Genomic DNA, 23,448 nt, shown 5'->3' with positions numbered 1-23,448 from the left:
TGTTCAATAGCCAAGTGCTGATTACCTTTCTCCACTTCCTTGTCAGGCTGTGGCTTGCTGCCCCGGAGGGCCAGAGGCTTTTTAATTGGTTCTGAGAGGATTTTGCACCCTTTCATCAATGACAAATCTGATCATTTGGAGAGTTGGGTTAGGAAGCAGGGAAAAAGACAGTCACAAATGCTACAACTCATACCTTGTGGTCCTAGAGGTGTCTTTAAGACTTGTCAATCAAGGCTGATCTTATTTTTAAGAGAAAGGTTTTTAGGAGTGTGATGCATTTTACCTGATAGGTACAGAATATCTGTTAGAATTAAATAAATATTGCTTCATTAAATGAGAGGATAACCTTTGTTAATAGAGAAACATGAATGATATATTTTAGTCCTCTTATAAATAGCTAATATAGATAAATATAGATATAATATAGACAAATATATAACATTTCCTGACCTGGTGTGGAATGAGAAACATTTTAGTAGTATCTCCATCTTTGTCCATATTTATATAATCACTACAAGACATAATGGGCTACATAAAAGGTTTTGGTATCAATAATTTCAGAATATGGCATAAATTATAATGAACATACTTATCACTACTAAACCCTTATGAAAACCTTTAAAGAAAAACATTTATAGAAAAGAATACAAAAAACAATACTTACTAAAGTGTGTTACTAAATCATTCTTAAAGTCTGTAGCTTTAATAATAAAAATGACACAATTTGTGCCACAATCAAATAAACGATGGGCGGGAGTGCTTGCAAACATTGCCCTCTTCAGGCCAGCGCAGTCCACATCAGTCGTAATGTTCAGAACAGACACCGGCACAGCAGGCCAACAGTGTCGATTTGAGGCATGCTGGATTCTCTATGATGGATGGCTGAGATGGGCTGACTATATTGCTGTCCTAATAAAAGCTGCCCTCCAATCCACATGGCTGGGAGTGGATCTCGAAAACGCTGCTGTCTTTAAGAGAAAAACTGCTCTATGCGTCAAAAAGAACAATGTTCCTCTGAAGACACTGCCTCACCTCAGCAGCACTGAAAGCCATATTTGCCCCTTACAATTTCGTTTTTGCAAAGGAAAGCAGGCAAAATATAATGCTCAGACAAAGACGTGAAGAAGCAAATTCTTGAAAATCTCTTAATGTTCCTTACAGGTCACATAGTTTATACACACACTGAGACACAATAATTGATGTTATCATTTACATTTACATTTATGCAGAGCGATTTACAAAAGCGCTTTGAAGATTCCATTATTGGTTCATTCTTACACTAGGTTACTACAGCATGTTACTAACTAAATACCATCATTCAAACACTGTTGAGAAGGATTTTTTTTCTGTATGTCTAACATTTTTTATGCATATGTCTGTTGGTATAATGTTGACCTGTTACCTGCAGCTAATAATTATCTCAAAAGGAAACCGACATCAGTAAACTGTAGAATTGGAGGATCACTGTGTGCACAGGAACCTTATAACCTGGAGCCTCAGTCAATCCACTCCATATAACAAATAAAAAACCTTGAGTCAAGACAACTTGAATTATTATTTACTTTATGTAAAGTTGGTGATGTAAAATAATAATAATAATAATAATAACTTTATTATTTTTTACATTAAAGGTCAGTAGTAGTCCAATGGTTAATGCTTTGAGCTAGTGACACTAGTTTAAATACAGGACTGTCAGAGAGCCTCCTGCTGGATTTAACCTTTAGGTATGAATAAATGTAAGAAATACAGTAGATGAACTGTGTGTGCGTTGTAATGATTTACCTCCTATTAAGTTGTAGAGGTTGCAGTAATTAGTGCCACGGTTTGTAACAGCATACCAAGTTACTGAGACAGACATGGCCTATGGAGAAGGTTAATGCTGTTCACATACACTGTTGTTCTCAAGTTCTATGTTAAAGTGATATATATACAAACTCAGCAAACTTAGTGCACATACAATTAATGCTTACCGATATGTGACAATGCGTGAAGAATTTATAGGGCATCAGTCTGAAGTTTATATCTTTCACATACTTCTTCCATGGTGCCATGTACTTAGCTAAGATGAAGTGGATGGAGGCTGATGAAGCTATGATTAAGGTGTTTTCATTAATTGATTCATTTATTTATTCAGTATATGTATATACACACATATTTATATACACACACACACACACACACACACACACACACACCTTTTATAGATACTTCTCTCCACCCATAGTGCAACCTTCCATAGTCCTCCACTTTTTAATCTGAGTGACCAAGGCTACACAAGCCTGACTGCAGGAATCCCCAAAACAAAGTACTTAAAACAAAACATTTAGCAAATGTTCAATATATAGTAATTTTTTTTTGGAAATTTTAAGTTATATAGCCTATTTTAAACATTGACGGTACATAGGGTACAATGCATAGAGAAATGAAACAACATTCTCCCAGGACCATGCAGCCAAACATACAGTAAAACAACTAAGCTACATAAAACAACACATAACTAATGTAAATTATAAACTCAAGCCTGAATAAAGTGCACCAGTGCAAGCATGTGCAACCAATGCAAGTTAGTACCATTAATATGGACAAAAAAACAAGAACAATCAGCACAGTAAAGAACAGCGCAGTGCCGACCTGAACAAACTTCTAGAGCGAATAAAGTGCATAGAAAAAGAGAAGCCACAATATAATACTGTACCAATGCAGTATGTGTAACCATTATATGCTGCTTGGCAGCCATACTGCAGTTCGATATACTGTAATACAGTATATTGTGTATTGTGAATTGTTTAGAAGAAAGAAGGAAATATATGCGCAATTTGCAAAAAAATATGTGGAATGAAATGCTGCTCAGTTGAGTTTGAGTGTGTGCATGTGTGTGCGCACATGTGTGTGTCATCAGGTTCATTATTTAAATTTGTACAATAGCATTCTCTCTTTTACAGCAGAAGAGCTTTTTTATTCCTGATATTTTCTTTAGACTGATTACAGATTGCATTTTGTGCAGGTAGACATCATTTATATGCCTAGTTTTTCAGATACTGAAGTTTGGATTCAATCCATTCAGTTCCATGACCCTTCAAACATTTATTCATTTATATCCATCCCGCCTATCCCAGGAGACTTTTGGACACATAGCTGGGTACATCCAGAACCTGGTGCCAATTCATTGCATTCAATGGCAATTAACCTAATCTGCATGCCTTAGGACTGTGGAAGGAAACCAGACAACCCAGAGGAAATGCACCAAGCACTGGGAGAACATGCAAACTTCATTCACACAGACCTGAGGCAGGAATCAAACTCATTACTTTTACAATGCTAATCACTACATCACTGTGCCTGCCTCAACTCAAAAACAAAATTTAAAATGTCGTGCTGTAATTACTCCCTGTATGAAGCAAAAAAAATATTTCACCAGACTCCCCTTTATAGAACAACTGCACTCCAGCACTTCCAAGTTAGGAAAATATACAGTATGTAATCTCTCTGGTCAGATTTGACACTTGCCCATCTGAATTCAAGTGCTGCCATCAACTGGAAAAAAGAACACATTGCTGAACACATTTTAGCTTCAGAAATTTGGCAGCTCACACATACCATACTGTTCTATGAATTTTCAAATAATGACATTTCCATTTAATTCATTATTTATTTATGTGATAATGTGAAGACAGAAAGGGATATACATGTTTATTAACCTCTTGCAGGGTAACAAACATATTAGTTTCAACCTGAGAGTAAATTACACTATAACCTTTAAGTTGTGTTTGTTTCTGTGCATGTTCTTCCCATGTACGGGTTTCTTTACAAAAACATGCAGGTGGGTGGAGCTGTTATGATAAATTGGCAATTGGGTGTGAAATTAATGCCTTGTGACAGACTGGCATCACATCCAGAGATAAGCTCTGCAGTTGAGTGTGTGAGCAGATTTATCTAGTATATCTATATTAGTAAATAAGTGCATTTGGATGTTTTCTATTGATAAGGACAGCGAAATAAACAAGACAATTAATTAAGCATATGCTATACTATGTCAAGTAAACTAGGGTAAAGTCATTCTTTGGGTGATTTCACAATATTGTATTGTGATATCTTCTTATTTGTTTCTCTACCATGGCTCATCCAACAATAGTTCATTTTCCTCTTGTATTCTATAATCTTACCTGTAACATTATCCTATTGACCTTCAAACAATGGTCTTCATTTTAGAGTACAATATGGTTCAACTCAAATACATACATTTTCGATGAATTCACATCATGAGATGAGGGTCTTTGCAGAATCACAGGACATCATGTGTGTTGTTTTAAGGGACCCTAAAATTTAATTAGAACACAAGGCAAAGCAGAAGCAAAGATTCAAATACTGTCCAATTCACTGACTTTAGATGCTATCTATTATTTGATTTTCTCCAACCCAGCCTCAACTCAACATGGCATGGATACCACAAGATGTTGCAAAGATTTCATAAAGATTGTAGTCCATGTTGAAATGATTACAGTGTGTCAACGATCATGCAGATCGTTCAGGTTCCCTTTCATGTTGTGAATCTTTCATTCTAACCTATCCCTAAGGTGTTCTATTGGATATAGATCAAGTGACTGTGAAGGCCACTAAACTCATTCTCATGTTCATGAAAACAGTTTGAGACAACTTTTGTTTATGCTGTGCTGCGTTATCATTCTGGAATTAGACATTAGAAGATGTTAAACTGTAACCATAAAGGGATGCACACTGTATAGCCATCTATACAATACTCAAATAATGTGGAATTCAAGCAATGATTGATTGGTATTAACCAGCTCAAACTGTGACAAGAAAACATTCACACCTCTAGACCACATTACACCACCTCTAGATGCCTAGGCTTATAAAACAGGCCTTGTTTGATGCATGCTGGTGCTAAATTCTGATCGTACCTTCTTTGGGGTTTTAAGCGAAGTTCCGACACACCAGGCTAGATTTTTTCAGTATACATCCATGTAGTTTTGGTGTGCATGTGCCCACTTCAACATTAGCTTTCTGTTCTTGGCTGACAGAAACTGAACCCAACACAGTCTTCTGCTTTTGTAGCTCATCCACTTTAAGGGTCAACATGTTTTGGATTCTGAGAGGCTTTTCTCTTTACATCAGTTGTACAGAATGATAAGCTGGGTTGCCATAGTCTTTCTGTCATTTCTGGCCAATCTACATCAACCCCTGTAGCCAACAAGGTATTTCTGGCTGATTTTTAAACACAATTTAACTTGGTGTGTGGGAAATCTTAGGATATTGCTAATTATAAAAATACTTAAAAGCAAACATTGTTCCTATTTGTGTAATTATTAAATATATCCCTAGAAGCAAATGTGTTTTTCACTAGTAGCTATAACAGGGCTGTCGTCAGTCAATTGAGTAAATAATTTATTAAATAATTAGAGGTTAAGAGTTTATTGCAAAAAAAACAGACTTTACTGAAAATATATTTAAAAAAATTCCTATGTAAAAAAAAAAAACTTTTTTGTTTTTATTTTATTTTATTGCAAGTGTAAACAATTAGCTACTTTTTTTTTTTTAACAATTAGCTACTTGACCCCCTACACATGGTGTTGTTGTTTAGTGGGTGCGGTCTATGACGTATGTTAACTGTGATTGGTAGATTTTTTAGAGGCGGGGCTAACGTAAATGAGTCTCCGCCTTCGCCAAAGGACTTGTACTCTGTCAAAGAGGTTGAGAGAGACACAGAGAGAGAGAGAGAGAGAGCGAGAATTTCGTTCATTTATTTGTCTTTGCTTTATTTCACGCAACGCATACACACGGGTAACAGCTGCACGGACTCTATTGTGGACTAGTAGAGAAGTTTATGTGCTGAGGTAGGGCTCTCACTTTTTGACTAACATTAGACTCACTTGGTGCATTTTCAGTCATATCTTTGTCAGGATGTCACCTTCCGTGCCATCTGTGTGTATTAGTTTTGCACACTAAGCATGAGTGGAGTGATATACAGTATATATAGTTCAGCTAAGCTAAATATTGCAAAAAGAAAATGATTTCCATCACCAACCTCAAACTCCATTACAGTTAAAGTAGTTGGAGTAGTTACAGTACTTGATAGGGACAGAGAGTTCAAATATTCAACAGAGCCATGTGTAGTTATGTATTAGATTAGAGTGTTACATATAGCTGTATAAAACTAGTACAGTTTTAATAATCATATTACACACTTTGACTACTAGAGTCCTACATTAGGATGAATAACCTACGGAGTGTTTAATAAAGATCCTGAATGTTAAGCCTCTTAACACCACTTGCTGTTAAAGTCTCTTCATCTCTAAGAATTATAGCTTTGGTTATTACAGGGAGGTCATGGGACTGCCAGACTTTGTCTTTGTGCCTCCATGCTTAAAGGGTTCTTGGCATAGGAATGTATTACACTAAAGAACTGTAGAGTTTGTCCATGGAGGCCTAGCATAATAGTGCATTTTTGGTCATTTTGCAGGGTTTAATGCTGGCTGCCCTATGATGGAGGAATGTCCTTGTGATTTGGGAGACATAACCATGTACAGTGATGAGCCGAACTTTCAGCCATCTGAAGTGGATCAACGACTACAGTTGGCGCAAAAGGCATGGCACACTGCAGCATTGAGTGAATGACCCATATAACAGGGGTATAAAATAAATAAGATGCATGTATCTACTGTAACTCTTCCCATATGTAAGAAAAATATCCTGTTTGGTGTGCTCGTCTCAGTAAGCTGATGTTATGAAGTAATATTTTCATCATTATTTTCTTGTGAACAGAAACTGTAGAGAAACTTAATCATTCGATATTCTTTATGCTTTTTAACTTTTACTCAGGCTTAAATTTAAATTAGTTTTAAGGGTTTTGTAATCCTTAAGACTGATGAACAGAGGGAAAGTGAAGTGAAGCATGACTGCATCTGTAATTGTAACTATGAAGTTGAAAATGAATGGTGTTGTTTTGTCAGTGTGAGTAGAACGTCAACTTTTCCACTGAATATCACTCTTATATAAACTTTTAAATAGCATTTATTTAGTGCAGCACCATGTCATCTTAGGACCACAGGTCTCCATAATTAAAATTAAGACATTTAATACAGCTTTTGCTTTCTCTCAGGAGCCCATGAAGGGGGAGATAGAGGATGAGGAAATGTCATCAAGCGTGAATCCTTATCCCTTTCTGTCTGAATTTGCACTAGAGGAATTTGAGCTCCCTATAAGCATTCGCTTACAAGAGATGCCCCTTTTCCCCAAGTGGCACCTCCCTCTCAAGCTCATGGCTGTTTTTTTCACTGTGGCGTTTATGTACACATTTCTTCGGGATGTTCTACAGCCTTATGTGTCTGAGAGTAAAAATTACTTTTACAAAATTCCCATTCTGGTGTTAAATAAAGTTCTTCCCTGGACATCTATTAGTCTTCTGGCACTTGTCTATCTACCTGGGGGTCTGGCTGCTCTACTGCAACTACATAGAGGTGAGCATCTGAATGTAATCCTTAAAATTATTGTGTTGAAGGTGAAAACATATACTATTGCAACTACAGTACATTTAAAAAAAATTCATTGCCATAAATAAGACAAATGAGACAAATTTATATAGTTATCCAAGTAAACCAACACCGAGTTGTAGGTCTTCGCCACTTCTATACTGACACTATGTATGTACAGGGGACTTTGTATTTCCTGCAGATGACATGACCTAAAACTGTTGATATACAGGTTGAACAGGAAATGAGACAGGACAGTATCATATAATGCTACCTGGTCCTGTGGCTTTGATTAGTCGATAAAGTACTGGTTCCAGTGCCAGCTACCAGTCTGAATGTAGTGTGGGTGGAGCTGAATATAATCTCCATTACTAAAATTGAATAAAAGTTCAATCCTTATAACTTCACTGCTAAATGTCTAAAAGAAGTGCTTGGTGAAGTACAGTAGTGTGCAAAAGTCTTAAGTAGAAGACTTAATTTAAGTTAAAATTAAATAAATGGGAATAGATGTTTTACTGGCCTAAGGATACAATTCAAAAATTGGTTGTTTTTGTAACAACCTCAGCAGCAACCTTATTTCCCTTCTTGTTTATTCCAGCCACTCAGGCTTTAAATTAAGTTTTTTTGTTTGTTTGTGACCTATGAATCATTTATGCATAAAAACTTAACTTTAAATCATTACTCAACACTCAACTCAAGTTGGAGAAATATTTCTAAAGACTTCATTAAACACAAGAAACTTTCTTAAAGCCAAATATGAAGAAATGAGGGCTGGCTCAAGACTGTTTTTTGCATAGTATTGTATGTTAATAGAATTACTATTGAATTATGTCATTAATATTTCATAATTGAAATAGTACATGGCCACATTAATATATTCATTTTAAGGTTGTTTGTCTCTTAAGCAGTAAAAACACAGTTTAAAAAAAACACATAATAATAATAATAACAACAACAACAACTTTTGTTGACCCAGTACTGGTAACTGCACCATTTTGGTGAACATTGGGTGTGGTTGAGGTTCATCATCTCTTTCCAAAGTACGTCAATAAAAAATAGGATTACTGTGTTTTGAAGAATTATTGCTTAGTCATAAGCCCTACTTTGCAGGTTCACACAAAAACACCAGTCATAAGAGTTTTCATATGCACTGGCTCCAGTTTGACATTAGTAAATCCACCCACTGTTTTCTCATGAACTCATTCGCCACTAAATTTTCCATCATGAGTGTAAAATGCAACTTTGTCTTTATTTTTTTGCGTTAACAAACCTAATATTGTAATGTACTATATACAGTATCTAGTTACAGTAGATACTTCTTTCTGTCTAAAATGAAATAGCTCCCCTCTTTTGACAGTAACCTGATAAATCAGGCAGGCTGAATGCGGCAGTAAGGTGTAATGTTTAGTTTTCAGTGTCTTACTCTAATGCAAACTTCCTGTGTATGAGCCACCATGACCAAATGTGTCAATTTATCCACCTTTCGTGCCTGATATTGCGCAACTAATAAAGAGCAAACTAGTTGGCATGAGGTGAATACATTTACTCTTCATCATCAGGAACTAAATACAGCTCTTTCCCAGTTTGGCTGGAAAATTGGATGGGTGTGAGGAAACAGTTGGGTCTTCTGGCTTTCCTTCTGGCCTGCCTACATGCCATTTACAGCTTGAGTTACCCAATGAGACGCTCTTACAGGTACAAACTCCTTAACTGGGCCTACCAGCAGGTGAGAAAACCATAAAATTTAAATCCTTTTTACATGAACAAAACACTGTTATTAGCCACTTGCAAATTACAGGAGATGACCCTTCTGTATTTCATGGGTGCAAGATCAGGGCTGGTATATACTGTATAAAGCCATTTCTGTCTTAAGTGGTGAAAAAGAAAGCACATTTAATTAGGTCTAAAAATAGGAACAAAGTACAAAACTTCCTTTTAAATAGGTGAGTTTTTAATAGTAATGAAAAACAGCACTGAGACTGGAAAGATGATCACTTGTGCTTATTGAGATGTGTTGCAAATAATTCAGAGTTTATTAACACTTTGCTTTTTTCATAGACTTAATCACTTATAACATTATTCAATAATATAAAAAATAAAATAAAGAAAACACAGTACTGTAATGGCTGATTGAGGCACAGTCATTTCAGACATGTTTCATGTGGTCATCTGGCCACATTTGCTCATGGTCAACACTTTTGGGAGTTAATTCAACAGCCTAGGTATTTATTTAACACTGGGGAATTTGCTGTGCTGTAGTAGTAGAAGCAGTATTAGAAGAAAAAGTCAAAAAAGAAGTAATCACATCACACTAATCACATTTATTCAACACAATGGACCCAGATTGCTAAATTAACTACTACTACTACTACTAATAATAATAATAATTATTATTATTATTTTAATATTTTTATAATATTAATATATAACATTATTATTTTTATTATGTTGTATTTTCTATTTTTCTCCATCTTCTGTTTATGGTGCAATATAATCTATATATAAAAAAATATTTTTGACTAAACTTAGTTCAGGTTCTTTAACTTTGTCTTAAGTTTGATAACTTTAATTTAGCATAATAAAATTTGTTCTCTAGAACACAAGTGTACTTTATGTGATAGGTACAACAGAAGAAGGAGAACTCATGGGTAGAGGATGATGTCTGGAGGATGGAGATCTACATATCATTGGGAATCCTAAGTCTGGGGATTCTGGCCTTGGTGGCCATCTCCTCCCTGCCTTCAGTTATGAACACACTAAACTGGAGAGAGTTTCAGTGTGTCCAGGTAGGTGTGAAACATTAAACACTAAAATCTAATATTTTAGTTGTACAGTCTTGGTCTTGATGTTTCCTCTTACATTTACTCTGGACATTATGTTTTGATTTGCTTGATTTTACATAGGCTCTCCCCATGTTTCTGTAGAGAACTTTAGGACATGCAGGCCTGTTTTTATGCACAGCTCATGCGCTGGTTTATGGCTGGAGGAAGTGGGTAGAGCTGAAGCACTATGTTTGGTACACACCACCATCATTTATACTGGCCTCCTTCCTCCCAGTTGTGGTGTTACTGCTCAAGACTGTGCTGGCTCTGCCCTGTTTCAGCAAGAGACTAGAGCGCATTCGACATGGCTGGGAAAGACCTGGGCAGAAGAGGTTAATAGACAAGGACTTACTCTGACTTTGACCCTTCAAGGTGTAGAGTTAAAATTTATATTTTATGAATTTTGTGTTTTAAATCGTAATGGTTTTGCAAAGTGGTGTTTTTTTTTTTGGTTTTGTTTTTTTTAACAATGTGTTAAAGATGTTTGTTTTTTTATTATAATGCATCAAAAGGTTTGGGTATGAAATAATGATCTCTCTTTTCTACTTATTTTACAATAGTAATTACTGTCTATATTGTTACTACAGCATACTGTTCTTTATATAAAAAAAAAAGATTCTTTGTGAGTGATATATGATGCTCTGTAATGAGTACATTATTAAGCATTAAGCATTATTAAGAAATCACAAGAGTTATAGGCAAAACAACAGCTATCTTGCACTCATATTTTAGATCTTAGTTAGGCCAGACTGTGCCTCACTCTTGAAAACTGCATGTGAAATGCAATAAGCTGGGCACGGCCAGACTATCCCTAATTATACACTATTGTACTAAATAGTATGTTCAAATAGAACATCAATGGTGACACTGAAAAAAGCATGTTTACTCGACCATCTTTTTTGAAAGGTAGTGTGTGAATAAGAATTCACCATTGTTTTGAGACTGCAATTAAAATTGCTGCTTTTAAAGTTTTTTATCAGTTGTGAATTTTTGCTAATGACGTATTATTACATTAAATCAGCAGTGTTTAAATCAGCCATCTGAGTACTGTATTTTTGTGAGACTTTAAAGTGCCATTAAAAAGAGCTTTTCAAATTTTAACATGCCCTAAAATGAACATAGAATATTTTATAGCCCTAACGAGAAAATATTTAACTGTATGTATTATAAAGTGTAGATAGTGTGAAAATGTTGAATTGTGTGTACAAATTTAAGTGAAATGAGTGAAACAAAGCAGAGAGCCTGCAGGCTTGAGGTTAACAACTGCTCTAAATTGTTTAGCTTCAGCTTTACGTATCTTCTAAAACAGGGGATATGAAGTACAAATGTGCTCTAAATGTTTTAAATCCAGATTAAAAACAAACCGGTAGTTTTTTACGAGTATTTCTTAGCACTGTTCTCACTCCTCCAGGGTTGAGCATGTTTTTGTGTGATTTGAGGGTTCTTCTCACAGTCCCAAGACATGCAGTCTTGACCATGCTGATTGGTGTTTCCAAATTGCCTGTAGTTTTGGTTTGTGATGTTACTACTTCTGCTGCTTCTGCCCCAGCAGATAGCAGCAAAGATTAATGCACTTGCAACAATAGACTGATCTGCAAAATTTTGCTGCAGACATTAAAGGACACAAGTTCCTCAAGAAGTAGAGTCTGCTTTATTCTTATAGACAGTGTCTGTTTTGCATTTCACCACCTCCTTCTCACCTATAAGTTAGATTGTTTTTGGTGTAGTCCTGGTCCCCCTGACATCCACAACCATCTCCTTTGTCTTCACCATGTTCAGGTCAAGTTTGGTTTCACCAATCCACCAAACTGTGCACTAGGCCTCTGTACTCTGAACTTCTGCAGATGGCAGTATTCAGTTGTACTGAAAGCCTAAAGTGTACTTTACAATGTAAAAAGTAAGGGTGAGAGTACTGTCCCCTGTGGCGCTCCAGTACTGCTGACCACTTTTTCAACCATGCAGTCCTGCAGCCTCACGAACTGTGGTCTGTCCATCATTTAGGCATTTGGCAGACATTTACATTTAGGCATTTGGCAGACGCTCTTATCCAGAGCGACTTACAAAAAGTGCTTTAATGTTTACAACATTGGATACATACTTACACTGGGTTAACTAGGTTAATAACTAAGTACCATTAGTCCAACACAACTGAGTTTTTTTTTTTTTTTTTTTTTCTTCGGGGGGAGGGGGGTTAGTCCAAGTACTGGAGAAACAGATGCGTCTTGAGTCGTCGTTTAAAGATAGTCAAAGTCTCTGATGTACGGACATCTAGAGGAAGTTCATTCCACCATCTAGGTGCCAGAACAGAAAAGAGCCTGGATGAATGCCGCCCTCGATCCCTGAGAGATGGTGGGATGAGGCGAGCAGTGCTGGAGGATCGGAGGCAACGTGGTGCAGTGCGTGGTGTAATTAGCGCAGAGAGGTAAGTGGGTGCTGGGCCATTTTTGGCTTTGTAGGCAAGCATCAGTGTTTTGAATTTGATGCGGGCAGCTACAGGAAGCCAGTGCAGGGAGCGGAGGAGTGGGGTGGTGTGGGAGAACTTGGGAAGGTTAAAAACGAGTCGTGCTCGTTTCCATCAGATTCCCATCAGTAATCTAGGAGGTTGTCTAAGTGTCAGCATGCATGTTCTCGAGCTTCTCTTGCAGCAGTGCAGGTTGTGTTAAAGGAAATAAAGAAATCAAAGCACATGGGTCTGTGCTGCTGACTTTATCTAGGTCAGAAATAGTTTGCTGAATAAGATAAATGATGGCATTGTCCACACTAAACTGAGGTAAACTGCAGTGGGACTAGAAAGGTGCTAACCTCTTCAAAACCTACATTGTAAGGGCAACTGGTCTGTGGTCACTGAAGGTGGATGGAGATGCTAGTCGACAGGTAAAGACACCCACCCTAGTATTTTTATAGTTTATAGTCTTTTTTATTTTAATCATTAAAACATAAGTTGTATACATTTTGTGAAACATCTATGAGACAATTCACTTCCTGTTATAAGGAATGCTACAGTATAATAGCTATAATCAGTCTTTCCTCGTTGACTTCATTTCATTTTTGCTGATGGTAACAAGATAAATAAGACGTCGTTGTAACTTCTTTGGGATTATTATTTAAGTCAGTTTGAGATTCCTGGTATCAAAATGACTTATTATTATTATTATTATTATTATTATTATTATTATTAGCTGTTATGTGATTTTATTTAATCCTAATAATTAACAAACAAATTTTAATTATATAAAACAATATAAAATATAAAATCATTTATGTTTTTTTTTTTTTGTTGTTGTCATAAATTACACCCCTTTTTTATGCACATTTATACAATTATGAAGACATTTACATTTTGGTAAACATCTGTAATGAACTTTTATTAGGCTTCACAAACATTGTTGAATAAATTTCTTTTAAAAAGAACAACAACAACATCAGAAATCCGAAGTTCCTATTTTCAGACTAATATACAAAATACAGTGATACTATGATGGGGTTCAGTTTAACACATTACTAAATTTTTTATTACCAATTATTTTGGGTACAAACTCTCTTATTGAATCCACAAATCTGCTCTACTAGCTAATCTAGCTTTACATTTTAGACGAGTCATCAGGCTAAGCTCGCCAAAGCCAATATGGCGGACACTTTGGCGTATCTATTATTATGATTGATTGATTGATTGATTTAGTGATTGCGTTGTCGTGGTGCTGTGTTACCTGGTTGCTGATTGGTGGAGGTGCGCGCTTTGAGGAGCCAGCTCGTGGCCAATCAGAGCACAGAGGGCGGGACGAGCGGCGACAGCGAGGACATCTCCGGCTGTATCGCAGTGACGGAGGATTCAAGAAGGATCCCGATAACGAGAGAGTCGGCGCGTTACTTCGGAACAAGGTTAGAGGGAATACGTGGGGCCGTGACGTGATAAGTATTCCTAAATGAAAACGATGATAAGAGCGTTGTGTGTTAGTGCAGGGGTGACATTGGCAGGTCTGTGGCGGGTCAGTGCTGCGCAGCTACATGAGCTACTAACACAGCGTTTCCACTCCAACAGGCTTCATCTCACACCTCACTCTCATTTCTATACAAGACCTCAGCCGTGTACACTCAGTATATCCATGAATCTATATACGCGTATGAATCTAATGTTTATAAATGAATACAAGTATATAATGTCTGTCAGAACATGTGAGGACCTGTTGTGGAGCTCATCACAGTCTATCAACATGCTGTATTCAAAACATGCCATTACATAGCAGACGCAGTTAAAATGATTTTATATTAAAGGGTGAGGATATAAGAAGTAATATAATTGGAAATTCACTCACCCACTCATTTTCTACAGCGGGTTATTCTGTATACAGGGCCGTGGGGGGCCTGAAGCCTATCCCAGTAGACATGGGCATGAGGCGGGGTACACTCTGGATGGGGTGCCAATCTATCACAGGGCACACACACACACCAGTTGGCATGTTTTTGGACTGTGGGAGGAAACCGGAGTACCCAGAGGAAACCCACCAAGCACAGGGAGGCAGGAATCAAACCAGGATCCTGGAGGTGCAAGGCCACAGCGCTAACCTTGAAGCTACTGTGCCGCCCTCATTGGGACTTCTCGGACCAAATTTTGTCGCACAGCCGGCCCACTAAGAAATTACGTTTTATTATAGGCCAGTCTCTAGAGCTGTGAATTGTGACCTTAGGTAGACTGATGATTCAATTTTTGGACATTACGATTTTCAGTTTGATTCGGTAGCACTAATATTTATTGTCAAATATGTATTTCAAACTACTCAACTTATCTAAGAAGCATTTCAATACTGTGAAGCTTGTGTTGCATGTTTTAATATCATGACTTACACAAAGTGATGATCTATTGCTCCTGCTCCACACTCAGGTCTAGCAGGTGGGGGTAATGCACAGACTGCTTAAAAACTCAACAGAAGTAGTAATACTCTCACAAAGCAGTAGTATTTTGGAAGAAAATGTTAAATAAGATCAAGTTAAAAAGCGTGAAATGATTCTGAATCAAAAACCCATCAATTCATTTAATTGAATCGATCAACAGTACATTAGCAATTTAATTGCACATCTCTAGTTTCTGATCTCTTTCATTGCAGTACATTAGTGTATACATCAGGAAAAAATTATATTTTAGTCATTGTAACTAAATGAATACAATGTAAAACAATAGTAGGATATTTTGTACAGTTCAATTTATTTTCCTACTTTTTTTTTTTTCAGCATCAAGACATCTAAAAAAAAATGGACTCTATTTCACTGATGGGCAGCAGTCCTGCCAGCAAGGCTTCCTTTCTTCCTAACGGAGTGAAGAATGGACCCAGAGAAGGCTCCAGCAAGCCCACAGTTGCCATCATCGGCTCTGGTGATTTTTCCAAATGCTTGGCCATCCGTCTGCTGCACAGTGGCTTCCACGTGGTGGTGGGCAGTCGACATCCCAAGCGAGCGGCTGAGTTTTTTCCTCACGTGGTAGATGTGACCCATCACGAGGATGCAGTGGGAAAAGCCTCTATCATTTTCCTGGCCATACGCAGAGAGCACTATACTTCTCTCTGGGACATCAAGCACCTGCTGGTGGGCAAAATCTTGGTGGATGTCAGCAACAACAGGATGACGAACCAGTATCCCGAATCCAATGCAGAGTACCTCGCTTCCCTTTTCCCAGACTCTGATGTGGTCAAAGGGTTTAATGTCATCTCAGCGTGGGCTATGCAGTCAGGCCCTAAAGATGCTAGTCGACAGGTAAAAAATGCCGTCAGTCCAACAGTGATGTTTACCTCCCTAGTGTTTTATAGATTTTAGTCTTTTAGTTTTTTTACTTTTTAATTGTTTATAGTTTCAAAGATAATTCATATACATTTTGTGGAACATCTATGGAGACAATTCACTTCCTTTATAAAGAGTGCTATAACAGCTATAATCAGTAACTTCCGCATTGACTTGTGGCATTTTTATTTCTGCTGATAGTAACAAGACAAATAAGGCAACTTATCATGTTACTGAAAAGTCACAAAGGCCTCTGTCTTCTCGACTTTCATGCTGACTGTCATAAAGCTGTGACACCTTAGACTTCTTCTTATGTAAAATAAGCATTTCTTTAAACAATGCTTTTTTATAGATAAAAAAAAATCCTTATGATTCCTTGTTAAATAACATGTTAGAATCTGTAAAAACAAATGTTTTCATCTACTGTATGTGCTGCTTATTTTATGTAAATTAATTTTTGTTACTATAGAAATAATAAAAAAATAAATAAAAATTCACTCACTCAAAATCAGAGGCGCAGCAATAAAAAATACTTATTGTGCCATTATACAGTAATTAGCAATACAGTTGGTGTATCTAATTGTACCATGCCAGCCAGAGTGATGGTGTGTCACATCATGGAAGGATCTGATGGAGGTATGCACAGTATAAGCATCAGCTATTCTGACAATCGATGTACAACAATCAGCAGTGGGACTGTAGCAGACTGCATGCTTTTTTAACAGGCATAAATCAATGAAAAGACTTAGTTCCTGTTACTCACACCATGCAGAAAACCATAAAATTAACACAAGTAGAGCAAAACAGTTCTCTTGTAGTGTGTTTAAGTCTGGGGAGTAATGTTGTTTCCTGTAATACTGTAAACAGCAGGTAGCCACATCAGAGAACTTTTCTTAAACTCCGGCCTTCCTCTGAATTAATTTTTTTTTTTTATTGAGAGGGTTTTTGAAGACATTTAGCTACTGCCTCTTTTCAATCTTTACCATTTACTGTATTCCATGTAAAAAAAAAAAAAACATTCCACAGGTCCTCTGGTTTCTTGTCACAGTCCAAAGACAGGACATGGTGTTTCCAAATTGCCTATACTGGGTGGGTAATTGTGGGTGCCTTGGCTAGACTGTAGTCTTGCTGTGACTTAGCATAGGATACGCATTACAGTATGAACGCTAAATGAATTCATAAAAATAATGCGGATATTGTATATTTTCCAGTTTATACTACAGTTTATTTTGTCCCAACTATATTGGAACTACATCAATGTGATTTTGGTTTTGTAATTGTTTAGCACCCAAGAAAAAAAACTACCAGTTGTCCACCTGTCCACTTCTCTCCCAACTTCATTTCATTGCTTTATTTTTATGTGTCTGTGTAATGGAGATCCTCTTTTATTATTATTCATGATTTTAGAATCTAGTAAAATATAAATTCCCTATACCAGTGAAAGGATAGGAATTCATGTCTGATTGTTTGTTTATTTTATATTCCGCACCGCAGGTGTATATCTGCAGTAACTCAGTGGAAGCGAGACAGCGGGTCATCGAGTTGGCCCGGCAGCTCAGTTTTATTCCTGTGGACATGGGCACGCTCTCCTTGGCAAAGGAAATAGAGAACATGCCGTTACGTCTGTTTTCAGACTGGAAAGGTCCCGTCCTAACCGCTGTCGCCCTTTCCATCTTCTTTTTTGCATACTCCTTCATTCGGGACATCATTCATCCTTATGTGAAGAATAGGCAAAGCTTGTTTTATAAGATCCCACTAGAGATGGTGAACAGGACACTGCCAGTGGTGGCTATAACCCTGCTGGCATTGGTGTATTTAGCAGGCCAGCTCGCTGCTGCGCACCAGCTCTTCTATGGCACCAAGTTCAGGCGCTTTCCCCGCTGGCTGCAGGGATGGTTACAGAGTCGTAAGCAGCTGGGCCTGCTCAGCTTTTTCTTTGCCTGCATCCATGTGCTCTACAGCCTCTGCCTGCCCATGAGAAGGTCTGAGAGATATCTGTTGCTCAATATGGCCTACCAGCAGGTGTGTTTCTGTTTGTTTACTTTTTATTTTGTGTCTGTATGAAATGTGCAAGTACGTGTTCAACAAGTTTACTTTCCTGCTGCAGAACAGTACTTTAAATATCCAGTGAATATACTTTCGTCAGATTTTCTTCACATTCAAAAATACTTTTCAGATATTGTCCTTTAGGTCTTATTTTGTGTAAATAATCTACCTGGTAACAGCACTTATTAAGTAAGTTATTTGGAGCCAAACCATGAATTTGCTCTGAGAGTTATTTCTCCTTTAATAATGCATATCATAATAAATATCAGAATTTCACATGTTTTGCTTTAAAATATAGTGGCACCCAAGTGCAGCATACTGTAGTGGCTTAGTGTCCAGGGTCTGGGTTCAATTCCCTCTGGCCAGTGTTGCATGTTCTCCTTGTGCCTTGGTGGATTTCCTCCAGATCCTCCGGTTTCTTCCTACTGTACAGTCCAAAGACATGCATATTAAGCTAATTGATTAAAAAATTGCCCATGTAAATGAGTGTGTGTTTGTGTGTGTCCTGCAATGGATTGGCACTCCATCCATGGTGTACACTGCCCTGTGTTTTAAGTCCAGGCTCCTACAGTACAACCCTGTACGCAGGATAAATCAGTATAGAAGATGAATGCCAACCAATATAAAGTAAGATTTGCTGGTACATGGTTGAAAACCCTGTCTTTTGATTGTCATTTTAGTTATCCTACATAAATGTTATCTATGTTATTTTAAAGTAAATTTTATTTTATCCAAGGTATTGTAAAATTAAGCTCAAAGGCATTTTCTGTTAACTTTTAACTTTAAGTAAAGGTGCGATTGATTCTGGAGCTGACATTTATGCATGTATATTTGTTCTGTTTCGTTCTTTTCAGGTGCATGCCAACATAGAAAACTCCTGGAATGAGGAAGAAGTGTGGAGAGTGGAGATGTATGTGTCTTTTGGTATTATGAGTCTGGGCCTCCTTTCCCTCTTGGCCATCACCTCCATTCCATCAGTAAACAGCACCATCAACTGGCGAGAGTTCAGCTTTATTCAGGTTAGAGACTCTGCATGGTTACTATGAGTGGAAGCACATACTTTTGTAAGTTTATAGTTCATACATGGCCCTGGTTATGCTGAGCACCTTTTGAGTATTTTATTTTTATTTTTTTGTCCATCCCAAAAGTAAAACACATTAAAGTATCAATGTAATATGATGATCTAAGTAAAGTTATTAGACCATTTTTGCAGACTATTCATTTTGAAATCTGTTTATTAGAGATAGGGAAAAATCGATTCACTTATGAATCATGATTCTTTTGTGCGCTAATTCATATGTCACCATGTGAATCCAAAATTGAAGTTTAAATTATTTTTAAATGTAAAATGTGCAGTAAAGATGCACCAGTTGATCAGCCAGTAACCGATTGGCCTCGGACCGATTCTGTGCTGAGTGCATGAGCTTCTGAGTGGTGCAACAGAAAAAAATGTTTATGGCGTAACATTATCAAAAGTTGTGAGTGTTAAAAAGCCTCTAATCTGCCTTTTTATCCAAACTCTGCAAGTCTTAAAAAAACTCTCATTACACACTCTTACACCAGTCTAGCGAGTCTTGAAACATGTTTCAGGAACCACGTGTTCACAATTGCTCAACACGTGCTCAAGACTTTGGAGGTATCTGACGCAGTAATAGGTCTTTAGAAAGGTTTCTTCATAACCCTACAGGTGGTACACTCTGAACTATTCCCACACTTATTTTCTAAATTTGCTTATAAATACTGATTATAGCAGATGACCGGGAGATGTGCTACTCTTTAAAAATTTATTTTTATTTAAATTTATTTAAAATGTTAAACTCTTGTATTTGAAGTTATTTTGCATTTATGTGAAACCCTTGTTTTTAAGTAAAAAGGTTAATATAAGGGATGGGCTGCATTTAATTCCTTATGTTAATTCAGTTGCGCAGCTACTAAATAAAGCTAAGGTTTTGAATTAAGAATTAAGAAATCTTTTAGGATTTGATGTCCTTTTTTTGTAACAAAATTGTAATAAAAACAGTAAAAAGTATAATATTGAATCGCAATATATTACTCACAAACTTTGCTTTAAGAATAACTGAATCATTATTTAGAAGTCTGAGAGTGCTTAACTGAAAAATTTTTCATATCAGTTTTAGTATGAGCCTATACTTTCAACAATGATTTATAGAAAGAATACCCTCTTGTACTGCATGTAATGTTACTTAGTCATATATCAAATCAAATATTTCATTGTTTTAATACTTGAATTAGTGTTCATTATACTGTATGTAGAGACTGATTGTGTTGTTTGGTGTTCTAGTCCACACTTGGCTATATTGCCCTGCTTATCGCCACGTTCCATGCACTGCTGTTCGGCTGGAAGCGGGCGTTTGAAGAGGAGTCCTACCGTTTTTACATGCCGCCCACTTTTATAGTAGCCGTGGCGCTGCCTGTCACAGTGATTGTGGGTAAAGCTGTGCTAATGATGCCTTGCGTGGCCTGGAGGCTGAAGAGAATCCGAAGAGGCTGTGATGACAGTCAGCGGCATGCTGATCATGATAGACCTGCGGCCCATGTCTCCCCAGAGAGAGTAACCATCATGTAGCTGTAGCCGTTTTGCTTTAATAGCTCAGCAATAGCTCAGCCTCATTGCTACTGTGCAGTACCCAGACATCTCATGTGCGACCAACAGAAGCAACTGTTTGTAGAGACACAAACACTAAAGGATCCTAATGTTGTTGTTTTTTTGTTTGTTTTTTATTTTTTTATATGGCCGTTAGGTAATTAGGTGATCAGTCTTAAACTTTGCTGTGGGCATCTCATATCACATTGTGTTTTGGAGAGTCACATGAAATGAATGTGCAGTCACACTGTGGTTATTCAAGTCAGTGCGTGTCTCTTAGTCCATATTATTGAGCTTGTGGCTAAAATGAACAGCTCAGTTTAGGCCTTGTGCTTTAGCTACAGTCTAATGTTCTAAATATATTATAGGACAAAAACCAGTGATGGTCTGTTACCATTCTAAAGTCTTTTATTCTTATTTTTTCACAGCAATTTGCCAAAGATTAAAGTTTCTTTTTATATCCATTTAACATCCACAAAACAAGTACGTTTTCACTTTCTCTTGATTATGGCAAGAAATGCAGCTTGTTAGCAAAAAACTGCAAAGTACATTATCCTCTTTTCCTAGAATTTCCTATGGTGGTCAGTTAAAGTACTAACAAAGCAAACTCCTAACAACAACACACACACACACACACACACTTACACAAAGCTTACATGTATATCAGCAAGCATATCAATGATTATACATTTTCTTTCTTAAATAACCACAGTCTATGTAAAGTATCCATTACTTTAGACCAATAAAGGGTTATGTAGTTAAGAAGGAGGATGATGGTGATGATGATAATTATAATAATTATAATAACTGCTCTTTGCCTTACCTTACTATAAAGCAGATATTTCAGATAATGTTTTTTGGCCAATCAGATTTGAGATTTAACAGCACTGTAATATACAGTACATTACTTTTTGTTTTTCATAATACAATGAAACATGTTTAAGTCAGCTAAGTTTATTCCTGTTGTGGTAGATATCATTTTGCCTGGGCGTGTAGATTGCTGTAATTGTCAGGGTCTCACAGTGGAACCTTGCAACTGTAGTTACAAAGCAATAGCATCAAACAAATCTAATGAAACTGCAGAATTTTTATAGTTTTTTTTTTTGTGTGTGTGTGTGTGTTATTAAATGTGCACATGCTGTTATTTGTGGAAATGTTTAAAATGGAAAAATATTAATGCATAATTTTCCTGCACATGTGATAAACATGCAAACTTTAAAATGTCTCACTTCTATCACTGAATTTGTTCTAGCAGCAGCAATAAGGTGCATTAATCAACCGATTACCAGGATTCGTCTCAAGGATACTAGATTATAATGCTTGCTTTACAGCTCCTTTGTATGTTTTTAAACCAGTGTCAGTTAATTGTATTTATCTATCAGTGACAAATCATAGAAAATATATAAAAACTTTAATTGGTTAATTAAATTTTTTCCTTTCAATATTTTATGTGGATTTTTTTAAACTGACCAATAGTGAAGTTTGAAAGTGTCACAGGTTAACTAACCAGTGTTGTTAATGAGAATATCCAGCAGATGGTGCACTTGTTTCAAATTAAACAAATACAGCTTCACTGAATGTCCAGGTTCAGGAGCTATTTCTCAAGTCATCTGGTTTTATAAGAAATTGACCTGTCTCAATCAATTAATGAGAAATTTATATGCCATAAATCGCCATTCTGTCAAATTTTAAATAAATCCATGTATTCAGTGATGCCATTCCTGAATAATCTTTGTCTAGCTGTTGCAACAAAGTACAGAATTGGTTAGAATGTCTATATATACACACAAATACTGCAACATTAAGCTTCACTTAGCTAGTGAAACACTTCACTAAAACTAAGGGGCCTAAATGTATTCCAGTATGACAGTTTTTCTATGCAAAAAGTAACGAGTAGCTTGTTAAATTTGGAGTGGAGAACTCGAGTGCCTGAACACATTTGGGATAAACTGGGACAGGGGCTGCACCCCAGGCATTCTCACCCATCAGTGCCTGTCCACAATCCTTCTCTTGTGGAGAAATGATTACAAATCCCCTCAGCCATTCCTCAAAATCTAGTGGCAGTCCTTGCCTAAAGAGTTTGTGTTTATTATAATAGCTGAATCTGAAATAAAACAACAAGCATACAGGTGTGGGGGGTTAGGTGTCCAAATACCTTTGACCATATAGTGAAATATACACTAGCCAGCCATAACATTAAACCACTTGCCTAATATTGTATAGGTCTGCCTTGGGCCAAAACAAATTGCTCTCGCCTATTAAGGCATGGACTCCACTAGACCTCTGATGATGTGGTATCTGGCACCATGACATTAACAGCAGATCCTGTAAGTGGTGAGATGGGACCTCCGTGGATCGGAATTGTTTGTCCTGCATACTGTTGCCGTAAAAAGATGTACTGTACTTGGCCCAAAACAATGTTGTTAGGTGTCAAAGTAACATCTGCATGAATAGTAGAACCCAAGGTTTCCTGCAAAACTTTCCTCCAAACTATCACACTGCTTGTGCCAGTCTGTCTCCTTCCCATAATGCAACTGGGAAAAAGATGGAACCAAGATGCATTATGGTAAATAGACAGGCTGGCACAGGCAGTGTGATGGATACAACCTAGCTGTCCACTTGATATAAAAGAAAATGTAATTTTTCAGTTCAGGTCCCCTTTCTACTGTTCCATGGTCCAGTTCTGATAATCACGTGCCCATTGTACTGTAGGTATGTT

At 37.0% G+C, this 23,448-nt stretch overlaps 2 protein-coding genes across 3 annotated transcripts; both read left to right on the top strand.

The window, feature by feature from the left end:
• Positions 1-5,753: 5,753 nt before the first annotated feature.
• Positions 5,754-10,744, top strand: LOC128520804 (metalloreductase STEAP1-like). 2 transcript variants are annotated; one of them, XM_053495205.1, is made up of 6 exons: positions 5,754-5,852; positions 6,479-6,603; positions 7,118-7,475; positions 9,047-9,213; positions 10,109-10,273; positions 10,412-10,744. In XM_053495205.1, the coding sequence occupies exons 2-6, from the start codon at positions 6,499-6,501 to the stop codon at positions 10,664-10,666; spliced, it is 1,050 nt and encodes a 349-aa protein (XP_053351180.1). In that variant the 5' UTR covers positions 5,754-5,852; positions 6,479-6,498; the 3' UTR covers positions 10,667-10,744. The 2 variants fall into 2 exon arrangements, with proteins under 2 accessions (XP_053351180.1, XP_053351181.1); XM_053495206.1 differs by lacking the exon at positions 5,754-5,852 and having other exon boundaries at positions 6,558-6,647.
• Positions 10,745-14,058: 3,314 nt separating this feature from the next.
• On the top strand, positions 14,059-22,171 carry steap2 (STEAP family member 2, metalloreductase). Its single transcript, XM_053493814.1, has 5 exons — positions 14,059-14,188; positions 15,536-16,054; positions 17,573-18,100; positions 18,979-19,143; positions 20,427-22,171. Exons 2-5 carry the CDS (start codon positions 15,557-15,559, stop codon positions 20,709-20,711), a joined length of 1,476 nt encoding a protein of 491 aa, XP_053349789.1. The 5' UTR covers positions 14,059-14,188; positions 15,536-15,556; the 3' UTR covers positions 20,712-22,171.
• The last annotated feature ends 1,277 nt before the right edge of the window (positions 22,172-23,448 follow it).

This window comes from Clarias gariepinus, chromosome 4 (genome assembly GCF_024256425.1).
Source record: "Clarias gariepinus isolate MV-2021 ecotype Netherlands chromosome 4, CGAR_prim_01v2, whole genome shotgun sequence".
Taxonomy (NCBI): Eukaryota; Metazoa; Chordata; class Actinopteri; order Siluriformes; family Clariidae; genus Clarias; species Clarias gariepinus.
Note: the sequence above shows the minus strand (reverse complement) of the source record. Positions and strands in the feature narration are given on the sequence as shown.